The sequence below is a fragment of the Drosophila albomicans genome, chromosome 2L (assembly GCF_009650485.2).
Source record: "Drosophila albomicans strain 15112-1751.03 chromosome 2L, ASM965048v2, whole genome shotgun sequence".
In the NCBI taxonomy this organism is placed as follows: domain Eukaryota; kingdom Metazoa; phylum Arthropoda; class Insecta; order Diptera; family Drosophilidae; genus Drosophila; species Drosophila albomicans.
The window spans coordinates 3,972,734-3,986,731 of record NC_047628.2 but is presented as its reverse complement, the minus strand read 5'-3'; the positions used below and the strand labels follow the sequence as shown (position 1 = coordinate 3,986,731).

The window sequence follows — 13,998 nt, the reverse complement described above, 5'->3', positions numbered from 1 at the left end:
TATATAAAGTTATTTATATATTGTCGGTGTACATATAATACATATGATAATATTAAGAAATTACCTTTAAAATTGAAAATAGACCCAAACAATATGCCTCTCTTCAAAACGAATACTCTATAGAGTATTACAGAGAATTTTGCTAGACAATAAGTTTAGCGCGCGAGTCCCGCGAGTTATTGCTGTGGCGGCTGTCACTTTTCATTGGCCGCCATGTTCATAATTTCCATGTTAATATTGCCCTTGAGTCATAATTCAGGAATGAAATTAACTTCGTTGTGTTTTGTCTACTCTCCAAATGAGAGCCACAGCGAGGGGGAAATAAAATCATGTTTAGTGCAATTAGCATTTCAGAGAGCGTATGTCGGCAATTGTGGGCGTGGCAATTCCGGTTATTTATGGATTCAATGATATTAACTTTTGTTCAGGGATTTCTGTTGATTGGTGGCAAAACCGCATTGACGATTTGTAAATTTATTATGTTGTGTCGATTGTGTCCCTGACGATGCGAAACGTGGAATACAAAAATCGGTTCAACTTTAAATATTTGAGACATCAAATCTTTAAACTAATCAGAAAATGTACTTTGTTCCCTTAACATTTCAATTTATTTATTACATCTTGGGGTGATCTAATTACAAATATACATATAATGTACTTTATCGTTCATAAAAAAAACCTCGAACGACATTGACTGTTGTGTTTTTGTATCCTTAATGGAGTTTTTGCCAAATTGGTGTATTCTCTATGCAAACGTTTAGCATTTTGCCTGAAGAAGTGAAATATTCCATTAAATTTCGGCATCACTAATTGGAGCTCGCGACATGAAAATTTTCAAATACGAACTGCATTAAGGCGGCATTATTCAAATGCGATGAAAATTGAATTTTATTTGAATTATTGCTTAGATAATAAAGTTTTGCAAATCAGCAAATTTGAATTTCATCGATTAATTTGGTTTAACATATTGCTTAAGGATATTCGAATATTTTCAATTGAATTCATGCTTTTCTTTCCTCTACAAAATGATAAATTTAATTTGAAAATATTCAAGTCGAAAATTTCATGATTTTCTTAATATTTACTTTTTAATGTTTGGCTTAATTGTCTTTAGCAAATATTACAATGGATTTAATTCTGTTCCTTGTATTTTTGTCCTTATTTTATATTTAAAGCGACCCTTTCAACCATTGAACAACTAAAATAATTCAAATTCAATTTATAGGAAATATAATAATTTACATTTTTAATTCAATAATATAAATACATGGTTTCTTAACTATATTCATTATTGAGGTTTACTCTTAAAAGTTTTTACTTGATTTTATTTATATATAGTATAATATTATGTATAACACAACTTATAGACTATTTCTGAATTGTAGCCAAAAAATTAAGTGCATAGCCTCTTGTACTCGACCAAACGGAAATTTTAATAAAGTATTAGAATCACTTATGAATAATATCTACTAATTTGTAAGAACACTTTAAATCTATTTACATATTTAGTAAATGTAGCAAAAACAACTAAAGATGTCAAAAATATATTTTCATTCTTCAATAAACTTTCGGCTTTCGCACTTTAAGCAAAAGAGAAGTATAATTAAAAAATGCTAATTTTAGACTAGACCAAACTGAGCACTGTTGCCATTTGTCTGGCATTAAATCAAAAAGTGTCCAAGGCTGCACAACTTGGCCTACAAATTGGCCATCTAAATGATTCAGACTGATGTTTGAGTATTTTCGACTTCAGACTCTCGCCGATGTCTCTCGACTTCGATGCTGATGTGACGCTTATGAATATGCAAATTGGAGTGCTGGCAACTGAGGGAAGATGCGGCGTCAGGTGTAACATTGCTGGAGTCGGTTCATTAAACTTCAGCCGGCCCGAAAAGTGTGCAGTAGTTAATTAGCTGACTAAATGTGCAGCCTGCCCAGACAAAAGTTTAATGAACTTAACGCAGAAGGGGAGAAAGTTCATCGGGTGGGTGCAATAACTAAAATCAAAGCGCTTGGGAAGCAAGGACACCGCCCCAAGGCAACTGCACAAATTAGTTACAGAAGCGAAGGCGCAAAAAGGATATGCGAAAGTGCTCAACAATTAGGGAAACGGGAAGAGAGGAGTCAGACGGTAAGCAGGCGGACAGGAGAGTAGGCGAACAGGCTAACTGGCAGCTGCTGCTCCTCAGCGGCATAAACGGCAAAAGGACCTCAATGAATGACATTTAATTATTTCATCAAGAAAGCAAATAGCCCAAGGAGCAAACAATCAACTTCTCCCCAGCATAAGGCATTGGCATATTCTTTGCCTTATTATTTTTTTCTTGCTGCTATTTCATTTTATTTTTGGGCGTGCCCACATAACGCCATAACCAGACACAGCACTCAGCCACTCAGCACTTGCCCAGCTCCAAGTTCCGAGTTCCAAGTTCAAGCCAAACTGATGCTGTTGGTAAATGTTGGTTGAACGCCTCGGTTCGTACGTGGGCAAACAATGACTTCATTTTCGGGTAGTGCAAAGATGCTTAAGGTCAAAATGTTTGCTGTTTAGTAACATTATCAGATTTCAGAACAAAGTCACAATTCTCTTTTAATTGTTTAATGTGACGAATTTTGTCCGACAATATTTCCAAATTGTTTATTCTACTTCTTAACCAAATATTTGAGGCAAGCTTTGAATTAATATCCTGAATGTATATATATCGCATTTGTGGTAGAAGATGAATGCAGCTATGCATTTATTATTTATTTATATGTTATTTAATATTCTATCGAACTTTAAAATCTATATTGTTTCTCAAAAATATAGGAATAAATTAATTTGTTTAAGTACTTCTGAGTTTGTCTTTCTGAATAGTTGAAATATTGCGATATCATTCTCGTTACCAGAATTCACAGCATAAAGCACATTGAATGTTTGTCGCAGTTTGATCTCAATTAAATTTTCCCCACGGCATTTGATCAATTAGTCAACTCACGATTCTGAACTAATTATGCAATTTTGCAAGCACGATGAAAATGCGAGACACAAAGAAAAAGCGTCCCCAGTTTGGAGCACTGGAGCCTTGTGCTTTATAAGGGCAAAACAACGCGATGTCCATGTGAAACTTGTCTCCGACAATTACGCAAATTGTTGTTGTCATTATGTAAACACTTGTTTATGTCAAATTTGACATTTGATACGATGGAATGAGGGAGTATGTGTGGACTTTTCTCGAACACTCATCCACATACACACAATTACACTCACACATTAAGTGAAAAGCAGGCAGGAAGTGCTGTGGCCCAATATGTCAGCCTGCCGCCAGGTGTGCTTGGACATGTTCATGTTACACTTGATTAAGTAGGCGCTGAGTTCGACGAAATGCTTTTTAGATGGTTTCGCAACAGCAGGTGCTCCTGCCTGCTGCCTGCTGCCTACTGCCATGGCTGTGGCTGTGGCAGTGGAGAGGTGTGGGAGGGTTTGAGCGGGTCACTGAACGTGCCAAATTATTGACAGCGTGACGCCAGCCTTCGCAACCCACTGCTAGCTGCCTTCTGACTGCCTGAGTTGGTTGATTAATTAGACGCAAAAGCCATTGGGCCAACAGGTTTCCCTTGCCACTCGTTCGGGTCCTGGCCGAGTGCGTGCGCCAGTGACCGCGTCATAAGTCCTGCCATAGATGAAGTTGACTTGAATAGAGTCGAGTTCAGTTGAGTTGAGTTGAGTTGAGTTGAGTTCATTAACACCCAGTCAAACAACATCGGTGCCTGGTAATTGTCCTCACATGGACAATGCACGTTCTGCTGCTTTGGCTAAACGTTTCACTTCACATGTCCAGATTCGGAGCGTGTTCCTAGGCATAGTTATAGATCCTATTGTTGATAAACAAAACAAAAGTGCAGGTTCAACTTAACAGCTTAGTGCTCAGTCACCGTTCTATATTCGATTTTTTTTTTTATCAATTTACTAACCACAAACTGGTGGGGAAACACATTTCTCTTTAGAAGTGACCCATTCAAATTTAAATTCAAATCTAACCGCTGATCGTATTGTGCAGTTCAATTGGAACATCCATTTATTGGGTTATCAATTTATTACCTTACCCATGTCCAATGTCCAATCCCTATACAAATGCTTCAACGTTTGCCAAGTGGAAGTGGAATATCTTATGGCACTCTGCGATTTTACTTTGCTACTTAAACAATACAATTTACGATTTGGTCTCCACACCCATTTCTCCATATCCATCTTTATTCCTCCTCTCTCTCACTCTTTCTCCCTCTCTCAGTCTCAGTCTCTGTCTCTGGCAACGGCCACTGTAAATCTCATCTTTCAACTGCACACAATTTTCGCAATGAAATTTCGATACGTTTTATCGAATACTTGTTGTCTGGCAAACGTCATACACATATCCAATGTGAGTGTGTATGTGTGACGGTCTGGTAAGATTTTGTTGCATACTTTTGTGCATGCTGAACGGTAAATTGAATTTATGCGCTGCAGGCAGCAGCAGCAGCAGCTGAGCGAACTGCCAAAGACGGAGAGCAAACCGAGTATATGCATTGATTTTGTTTCATAAAACGGGGAGAATACAACAGCAAGCAAGATGGCCCTAATGGCGATGAGATTCTTGTCTGCTTGTCTGTATACGCATAAAAATGTTGTCATTTTGGCAGCGCCTGACGTTGTGCTCACAAAATCTAAATCTAAGCGCGTATTGCTCTTGTATTTTTTATGTGCACAACTTTTGTATTTGTTGTTAGTTGTCTGTGGGAAACAGACTGGAAAACATGATGCGGCATTCGCTTCCCTATTGTTGCTACTTGTCAACTGGAAATGTCTAACAGCGGAATACAAAATGATACATAAACCAACAGACCAGTCGGAATGTTTAAAGTGCGACTGAGAAGGGAACATATTTATTGCAGCGCGCGAAAGTATGTAATAGTTTATTGCTTTTTGCCTATTCGTAGCCAGGAATGACAAACTTAAGATTAAACAGTCAGCGCTTAGGCCTCTTCCTCCTCGAGCTCCTCTTCCTCTTTGACCACCTTAGGTTTAGGCTTACGTCTCGAAGCTCCGCGCACACGTTGCGGCCTCTTGGTGGTCGTTGGCTTTGGTTTCGGATTCTCCAGCTCATCCAGCTCGGCATCAGTTAGACGATCCTTGTACCAATCAGCACTTTGGAAAATAAATCACAATTAATCTTGCGACTTTTGTTCAACTTCATACACTTACCAGTCAGGTACTTTGCGAGCCCAGTCGCAGGTCTTGTTTTCCTCATCGAAGACCTGACCAAGTTTGCAGCCATTGCGACGTGGCAGATCCCCATTCACGCACACATAAAAGAATTGACAGTCATCTGGATCCGCGTAGCGTGGATGTGTAACAGCGATGCTCTCATTCACTTTGGGGCACTCGAACTCGAAAATATCTTCTGACTTGCAGCCAGTGACGCCCACCTCATCCGGCCAGGTGCAGATGCCAGTCTTGGGATTGAACACCAGTCCAGCAGGACATGTGATCATGTTAAATTGGCCATCGACGCAGAAGTAGAACTTGTCGCAAATTCCGGGCTTCTCATGACCAAAATAGCCATTCTTCCTTGGACAGTGCTGCGACGGTTGCGGAGTTTCTAAAAGGAAAATAAGATTCCGTAATTTGGCATATCATATGTAGTTCACCATTTTATTGGTTAAAATGAAAAGCAAAAGAATTATGCCATTGTACACTGATTGTATGATTTAATTAATCAGCGACCACCTAAAGAAACAAAATGTAAAACTAAACTAACTAAACTGGTAAAACTCTGTCGTTAAGAATTCCTGTTAAGGATCTCAGATAGATCTCAGATAGTTACTTTATTTTTAAACTGCTTTTGGCGATCTCTTTGCAAGAGTTTTGTTACAGAACATTTTCAAGTAAGGGACATTCCTTGCCTTTACTTTGCTATGTCCTAGACTGAGAGTTTATGTCCCAAACAGTTTGCCAAAAATTCAACATACTGCGAGTAATATGAAATAGACAACTGCATGCATCCTTTGAGTCCATTACAGACTATTTCCTTTTGGCTCTCATCGAACTGAGTTCCAACCATTTAGCTTATAACCATACAGAACGACAAAGGTAATTTAAGTATCTAATAGGTACAACTTATAGTGAACCCATATTTAATTATTAAAGTTGAAGTGCAATACTAATGGAAAATATGCAATTAGTAAATCAAGAAAGTACTTTATGGGAGATTCGATTTAACTATTTCGCAATAGTTTTTTATGGTTGCAAATAGCAATTACCAAGACACTTTAAAGTCATTAAATATTAGTTATACGTTTGAGTAATAAAAGGTATCTAAATATTTCTGTATTTATCAATTTGTCGAAACTACGATGTTATCACTGGAAGTCGTCTGATACACATAGAAAATTGTGCTTGAGCGTGACGAAATGAAATAATAAAATCGCACAAGGCTAAGAAAAAATAAAAGAGCCAAATAAAAGAAAACCTTAACCCATGCCACCGCACACGAAAACGCAGAGCAAAGACCTATTGACGACATCAATTTGGGTTAACCGCCTCGAATGCTGTTTGCATAATAAATTTGTTCTGTTTTATATAATTTTTTGCTTGTTTTGTGTTTTGTTTTAAAGCAGAAGCCCGAATAACGAGCAAATAAGTATGGGTACGGCTCGCGTTTACGCGTTGATTTCGGCCAGGTTTAAATATAGAACAGAGCTGAAGAATCCTATGCGGCGTTTGCCAATGAGCAACACGCCGTGAATACTTAAAATAAATTTAAAAGAAGTAAGAAAGCTACAATCGAGTGTGCTCGACTGTGAGACACCCACTACCCATTTTGAATAAAAGCAAAACAATGCGGTTTTCATTTTAAAACATACCCAATTAATATTCCAAAAAAATACTAAAGCATACCAAAGGCTATGTATGGTATAACGATATGGGTATATATGCTAGATATATCATAGAATACAAAATATACCAGATTGTCAGCCAAAGCAACTAATACTCGACCGTTTTTTGCCATAAAAAGTATTTCTTAAATAAGTTCGACAATTTTTACCAGATTTTCAGGAATCATAAATACTGTAGCTATTCTCGTATGTACCACAATTAGACTCTCACTTTCAAATTAGGCTTGAAATTCGATTTATTCGAACTTGATCTGTGTGCAAACAAAAAAATAATATCTTTATATCAAAAAATCTCTGAGATCTAGGTGTTCATACAGACAGACACACGGAATTGGCTATATCGTCTTGGCTGTTGACGCTGATCAAGATAGATACACTCTATAGGTTTGGAGATGCCTCCTTTTGCCTATTACATACATTTCCTGGAGGCACAAAGTTATTATACCCTTCTACCGTATGGGTAGCGGGTATAAAAAAGGTCTGTAGGAGGAGTATACACATGTCGGTGAGAGAGAGAGAGAGAGAGAGAGTGAGCAAACTTACGCAGCTTGGAACGTTTGGTGCAATCAATGTTGTAGGGCAAATCGCACTTCTCCTCGATGGGTGAATAATCGTTGAAGACCATGCCATCGGCACAGAGGCGTTCAGTGTGTTTGCCATCTCTGTAATTGGGAAAAAGATTTCGTTAGTTTTTATAAAGAAATTAAATATAATATGGAAAACCGGAGACCGAAGCGTAACGCCTCGTCTTTCATCCTTTGACATTCCAGTTGAGTGTCTCGTAGGAGCTAGCGCATCATCGAAATCAAGTCAGATTTAAATACTTTATTTTATCGTAGCCTGATTTATTGATTATGTTCCCTTGCAGCTCCAATGGTGCGAAAGATGAGCAAAGTGCGATTATACACACCATTGGTTGCAGCTTTCAGTGTCCCGAGAGGTGTTTTCTCAGTGAACTGCGCAAATGATTTGACTATCGCTAATCATGGAAAGCAAACCAAAAGTAGATTTACCCCATGCCAACGATTTCATATGTGTGTATCAAAGCATCTCTAGCATCACAAAGGATATCACGTATACGACATATCGGTTTCACGATGGCGTATGATGAAACTTACAAGCACGCATAGTATTTGTCGCACTGCTTGCTATCCGGAAAGAAGCCATTTGCATCCGGACACTCCTCGGTTGGCTCGTACTCCACCTCGGCCTGTTTGCGTTTGGGTTGTATGGCTGCCACCTCGACAGGATCTCGCGTCCTTGGAGGCAAATGACGCTGCGATGGCGGATGACCCGGGCCAACGCGGAAATTGCCACGTTCGCGTTGGGCTAATGTTGTGCCTGTTTGTAAGACCAGATAGATAAATTTATGAACAAAGTTATACTTGAACAAATAAATTACTATACGTGGACGAGGAGTGAGATTTAAATTTGATTTAAAAAATCAAATAAAATGTTTATCAAAAAACATTAATTAAACGAGTAATGTTATACTTTACAAATTCTTAAGTGAGAAGGGCACTTCAGTCTGTAAGGAATTTAACTAAAATTTACAAAAATAAACTTTTTCCGGCCGGTTGAAAGTGTGCCAATATCATTTTTAGCCGTGTAGACCACCGGTTTATCAAACTCATATGTATAGTTTTTTTGTGCCGCCTAAAACCTGTTATGAAAATGAAGCTAGCGTGTTGTTTATGATCTCGGCAGATTGTGACATAGGCAAATTAAGTGTGCGACCTTAAAAGTGAAAGTTTCACACAGCATTTGTGTCTTATATTTATACAAAAACAGCTGTTTTTTGTTGCGATTACCGCCACCGATCAGCTGTTGTGATATGTATGTATGATGTACAAAGACAAAACCGAGGTGAAGTCAATGGATTCAAATGCCTGAGTCAATCATGAAGCCAAGCCAAGCCAAACCAAGCCATTGCCATGCACTTCCGACAAAATTGCAACAAACTACTTCAAGTTCCTCAAGGTAAACCACTTTAATCAGCAACATTGCGAGCAAAAATGTATATCAAGAAGAAATGTATTCAATTCCATTCAATTCGAGACGCCAGGCAACACACAACACACAACAATGCTGCAGAGTTGCAAGCAGAGCATTGGGAGTGCCTGACATTCGATTAAACGTTAATAAAGAAACAATTCCACAGAGCAATTAGTGCGTAAAGTGTCAGGCAACATTTAAGCCAACGCCGGCGACGAAGCTGCCTGTTACCAATAACACCAGCAACAACAACATTGACAACAATGGGAAACAAGTTGTTGTAGTTGTTGGCACTGCAGCTGCTGCTTGTCATTGAAACACGTTTCGTACACGACTTGGTCAAAAAAAAAAAAAACAAATATAAATACAAAAAAAATGAAAAAAGTAGCTGTGACTTTTGCAGTTGATTTTGTGAATACTCTACACGAAAAAACATCGACGTAGACTACTTCTACAAGCTTGCTTTAAAGTTATAATTTAGGTAATATTTTTAATACAATGTAGAATTTCTAAGAGCTACATAAATCAATCAATGTTTAACTGTAGCTGTATTTAATTTAATTTGAAGAGTGAGACAATTTTATGATATTATATTTCCAAATTTTCCCGAGCAACGTGTTCGAATTCTATAATATTTCTCTATTGTCGATTATACGATTTTCTAGGGTATACCGACTACGCACCATAAATAATACGTTTTCTTACAGCATTTTTGTAGTTTTTATCCAGCTTGTCAAACGCAATGTCGCATTGTCGTCACCCATGCGGTTTAAGTATTTTCGGTTTTTTTCGGTCTGGACTTGTCGACCGTCGAACTGACAGTCTGTCAACAAGTTTGTCATAGAGTCCCGGTTCCGACAACTGTCGTCTGTCCCCTACTGCATCCCCTCACACCCTGAGACATTTGGCCCCTTTGACTTGGTTTTCCAGTCCGGTTAAACTAGATTAATTGTGTGCCTTAGCCGACGTCGTATTGAAATAGAAAAAGAAATATGTGTGGAAAAAATTACAGTTTTTGTGGCTCGTTTGCTTTCGTCCGATTGAATTCAAGTCACACACTCAATTTTGTGGGTGTTGAGTTGAGCTGTAGCCGTCAAAGGAAAATGAATAAATGTGCGTGGAACATGCGTGTTAAGTTCATTGAACATTAAATAGATTAAAAATAAACAGCTTGAAATGCGTTTCGCCTTTTCTACTCGTTTTCAAGTCGCTCATTGAACTGTTAGGCAAATTAATCTGGCTTATTGAATGCAGATAAACATTTTCAAGTAGTCTAGACTGGTTTAAGTTTGTACGAAGCGCATTGTAAAGCGCAAGCTACACGGGACAAAACTGGAAGCTCAAAATTTAAATTAATACCATCGTTCTAAAGAAGAGAAATGTTTGTACATCTATATTTGAATGGTATAAACACAATGTGACACAAAACAATTTAAAGAGAAATTAATTTGTAGCTAAAAATCTATATGAAAGCTCTGCACAAACAATAATTGAATATGTCTAAATAAATAACAGAAATATTAAATCAATTTACAACTCATATTACTCTATTGTTAAAAAGCTATTTTAAATTCTGAGCACAAATCATCCCACAATTAAGCAAAAATTCCGCATTTTTAGCACCCACACTTAATGAAATTATTCGTACATTTAATTAGAAGAGGCGCAAACAATTGAAATATATTTCATGGCCATTTTAACATAATTACAAAATATATTTAACAGCCCAAACACATATGCATCGGCTACTTGCACATCACTTCCATTAACATATTGTACGCGTCGAATATGTTCGTAAATAATGATTGACTATAAGATACCTAGCATGCGTAAGTCAGATGAATAGTAAACTTGCCTCTACTCAAAATATAAAACACTCAGTGTGATTCATTTTATTGGGTATAATAATATGCAATTTAATCGTATTGCATGCGAGTACGTGGACAATTTGGACGACAACACAAATTTAATGAGCTACCTCAATATAAATATGTTAAATAAAGAGGTTGTTGTTTTTCGGACAAATCGAAAACCGAAAACCGAAAACTATGCAAATTGTGCGACATTAGTCAAATAATGTGAAACAAATATGTGTGTAATAACAGCTCCATTTGTTTGGGGATAACAATAATAAATAAAATGCAATTGCAATTGCAATTTCAAAATAAAGCGACAACGAGAAAAAAATGGAAAACAAATAAAATCATTTCGCTGAAACGGTGAAATGGTGAAATGGTGAAATGGTCTGTTGTCGACAGTTGAATTATGGCATGTGTTTTCACGGCTTTTATGATTTTTATTTGTGTACAATTTCAGCTGATTCCAAAATTAATGCTAATTGTTGAGCGTTGTCAAAAATATGTTTAAATAAAATGTGTTGCTCATTTCATTAATTGCCGTATGCAATTAAGAGTTTCACTAAAAACTTACCCACGAGCAAAGCAAATATGCAAATTTTCATAAACGCCATTTTGTAACCAGTTCGACCTGTGCAAATAGAAGTTTTTTATACTTTAACTAGATATGATGAAAAATATTTAGTCGTATTGCGTTGTTTAAATGTTATTTTATTTCACTTATGTATAAATCTATATTATGCTAATTTCACATATTGCAGCACTTTGCACTGTTCCAATTCCATTTCATTTTGTCCAGATTCAAGAATGTACAATTTACCGTTGCGTCTTTGTCTTCGTTGTGCGCACGCGTTCCCGTCTCAGAGCTTACTGAGTGCCACCGTGAGGAGTAAAATACTTTTTAAATATGCTCAACTGAGTGACCAGTTTCTGTTTGCGTTGTTGCTGTTCCATACAGCAACAACAGCAACAAGCAGACAAAACTTCGAAATGGTTTAAACTTTATGCAAAATGCATCTTGACTAGCGGCGGAGTCGGTAGCGCATACGCAATTACCAAAACCGGCTTGAGCGAGCTTTATGCAAAGCTTTTTACTGACTCACAAAAAGTTCGAGTGTATTGCAGCTTTTGTAAACTAAAAGTGATATCGAACAAAAATTATTTACCTATGCAGCAATCGATATCGATATCCCATATGTGTGAAAGAAAGAACTCAGCACAGTCTTTTCAAAGAATTAAACATCAGCAAACAGCAGTTAAAGCAAGCTTTGTTGAAAAGCATTAAAAACCACAACGAGACTCTCTAACAATGAAAATATGTTGGCAGAAACAAAACAGAAATCCTACACGAAACGGCCCATGAAATATTGCTCAGTTTTAACGAGCGTACACCCAATGAGCAATGATGCTAAAATTTGTCAAACAGGCTAGGCCAAAGCGCACAGGCTTGCATGAGAATGAAAACGAGGACCAGGATCGACTACGTCCATTGCCATGGCATCAATGATTTGCATTTTTGAAATTAACTAAAAAATATGACAAAATGTATTGGGCGTAGAGAAGACTCGCACCGACGTCAGGTGCCGCCCCCTGTGTACATATAGTATTTCGTCCAGGTTTGCTGCATCATTCTGCAGGCTCACGAAATTGGACGTTAGACATGTCAGGGCATAGCTGCCTCTCCATCTTGAGCTTGGACGCAGCAGCTGACTTGACTTTACTTAGTTTGTTTTCCAGTTACTTGATTTTTATTTGCCTGTCATTTTGTGTGCGCAATAATTGTGATTGTGACAAATAGTCTTTTTGTGCTAAACTTGCCTGCTTCGGTTACGGAGATATTACACTCGACCGTACTACTACGACATTTAAGGCCATGTTATGGGTACAATTTACAAACAAAATTAATGTAAATTGTCTTAAGTTGTGTGCTCAAATAACTGATTATGGCTTAACTCATATATGTACATACGAGTATATTAGCACAAAATGTAAAGCGGAAAATTTCTACAGAAATGTTATTTTAAGGACTCCTTATCGAAAATAATACTTATATGGAATGCAAAGAGCCATTAAGCCTGAACTATATTTCATTGAAGTTTTCAATTATGAGCTCAATTTGTACTATTTTTTAAAATAATTTTTTCTTTTTCAAATTAAGACATAATTTATTAAAAGAAATTCACTTACCAGATCTCTTTTAATATATCAAGTTGAACAGTAATTTTAGACCCTATCTGATGTTCAATAAAGTATTCCCATTTTGTCCTTACACTAGTCAGGCTTTTAAGCCTTAAACCTGTTCATGCAACTCCGCAAAGTGGTGCATAAAGTAAAATCTTAGCGCATTATTAGGCGATTACACAAAGCTGCCAGCCCTTCACACAAAGCGACAGCAACGATCACAGATACAAGATAGAAATTCAAACGTTGCGAAAATTTGCCTTGTATTGTTCGCGAGTGTTGCATAGCGTATTGTTTGAGAATGTCCAGGGTTGTCGCACACGCTTGAATGGCATCGCATGCCGCATGCAGCGGCTTAGGCACCGCAAAGTATGCAATGGAAGCTCAGCTCTCAAGTGGTTGCTGACTGCGACCAAAAACTTTACGAAAATCCAATCATAATTTTCGCCGCAAACCATACTCTTCCTCTCTCTGTCTCTCTGTGTCTCTGTCCCTGTCGCTCACTCTCAATCTCTCGCACTTGTGCACGCGCCCGAGCAGCTTTAGTTTAGCTTTGGCTTGCACTTTTTATCTATTTGCAGCTTTATTTTTATTATTATATTCAATTTTTCGTGAACCGCAACGCCATAAGCGCCACGTTATTGTCATGTAATTGAATTTAATGGCAATACGAATGGATCCGCATCCGGGGGCGGTCATTCATTGTATTAGCCAGCGATTATCTGGCACTTTTGTGCTGCGCTTGCAACATTGGCCACAATGTGCGCCCGGGGACATGCCGCAGTTCGCTTGATCTTTTATTTTTAAAACCCAAACAAAAGTTCAGGTTGCCACACAAAAAGTTTTTAGCATCATTAGGCAAGGTCCCGACACTTAAGTCAATTTATAAAGGTAAGGTGTATTTAAATTAATGTGAATATATTTTTGTCAAAACTCGTGTGATAATTCCAGCCATTTTTAGCCGAATCTCCTTTCCAACACTGTTTTTCAAATTGTGGGTAATCAGGATAGATGAAATTCACTTTTTATACCATAAGGTAGAAGGGTATTA

At 37.6% G+C, this 13,998-nt stretch overlaps 1 protein-coding gene across 1 annotated transcript; it reads right to left on the bottom strand.

Moving 5' to 3' along the window:
- Nucleotides 1-4,873: 4,873 nt before the first annotated feature.
- On the bottom strand, nucleotides 4,874-11,659 carry LOC117565369 (protein obstructor-E). Its single transcript, XM_034244433.2, has 6 exons — nucleotides 11,587-11,659; nucleotides 11,341-11,397; nucleotides 8,034-8,256; nucleotides 7,459-7,577; nucleotides 5,222-5,618; nucleotides 4,874-5,164 (listed from the first exon to the last, which is right to left on the bottom strand). The coding sequence occupies exons 2-6, from the start codon at nucleotides 11,378-11,380 to the stop codon at nucleotides 4,993-4,995; spliced, it is 951 nt and encodes a 316-aa protein (XP_034100324.1). The 5' UTR covers nucleotides 11,381-11,397; nucleotides 11,587-11,659; the 3' UTR covers nucleotides 4,874-4,992.
- Nucleotides 11,660-13,998: the final 2,339 nt, after the last annotated feature.

Excerpts from the sequence above, each read along its gene's own strand:
- LOC117565369 (XM_034244433.2), bottom strand. The coding sequence starts at position 11,380 with ATGGCGTTTATGAAAATTTGCATATTTGCTTTGCTCGTGG. Across the intron at positions 7,578-8,033 it reads GACAAATACTATGCGTGCTT|AGATGGCAAACACACTGAAC; the intron begins GTAAGTTTCATC and ends TCCCAATTACAG. Across the intron at positions 5,165-5,221 it reads GCTCGCAAAGTACCTGACTG|TGCTGATTGGTACAAGGATC; the intron begins GTAAGTGTATGA and ends TATTTTCCAAAG.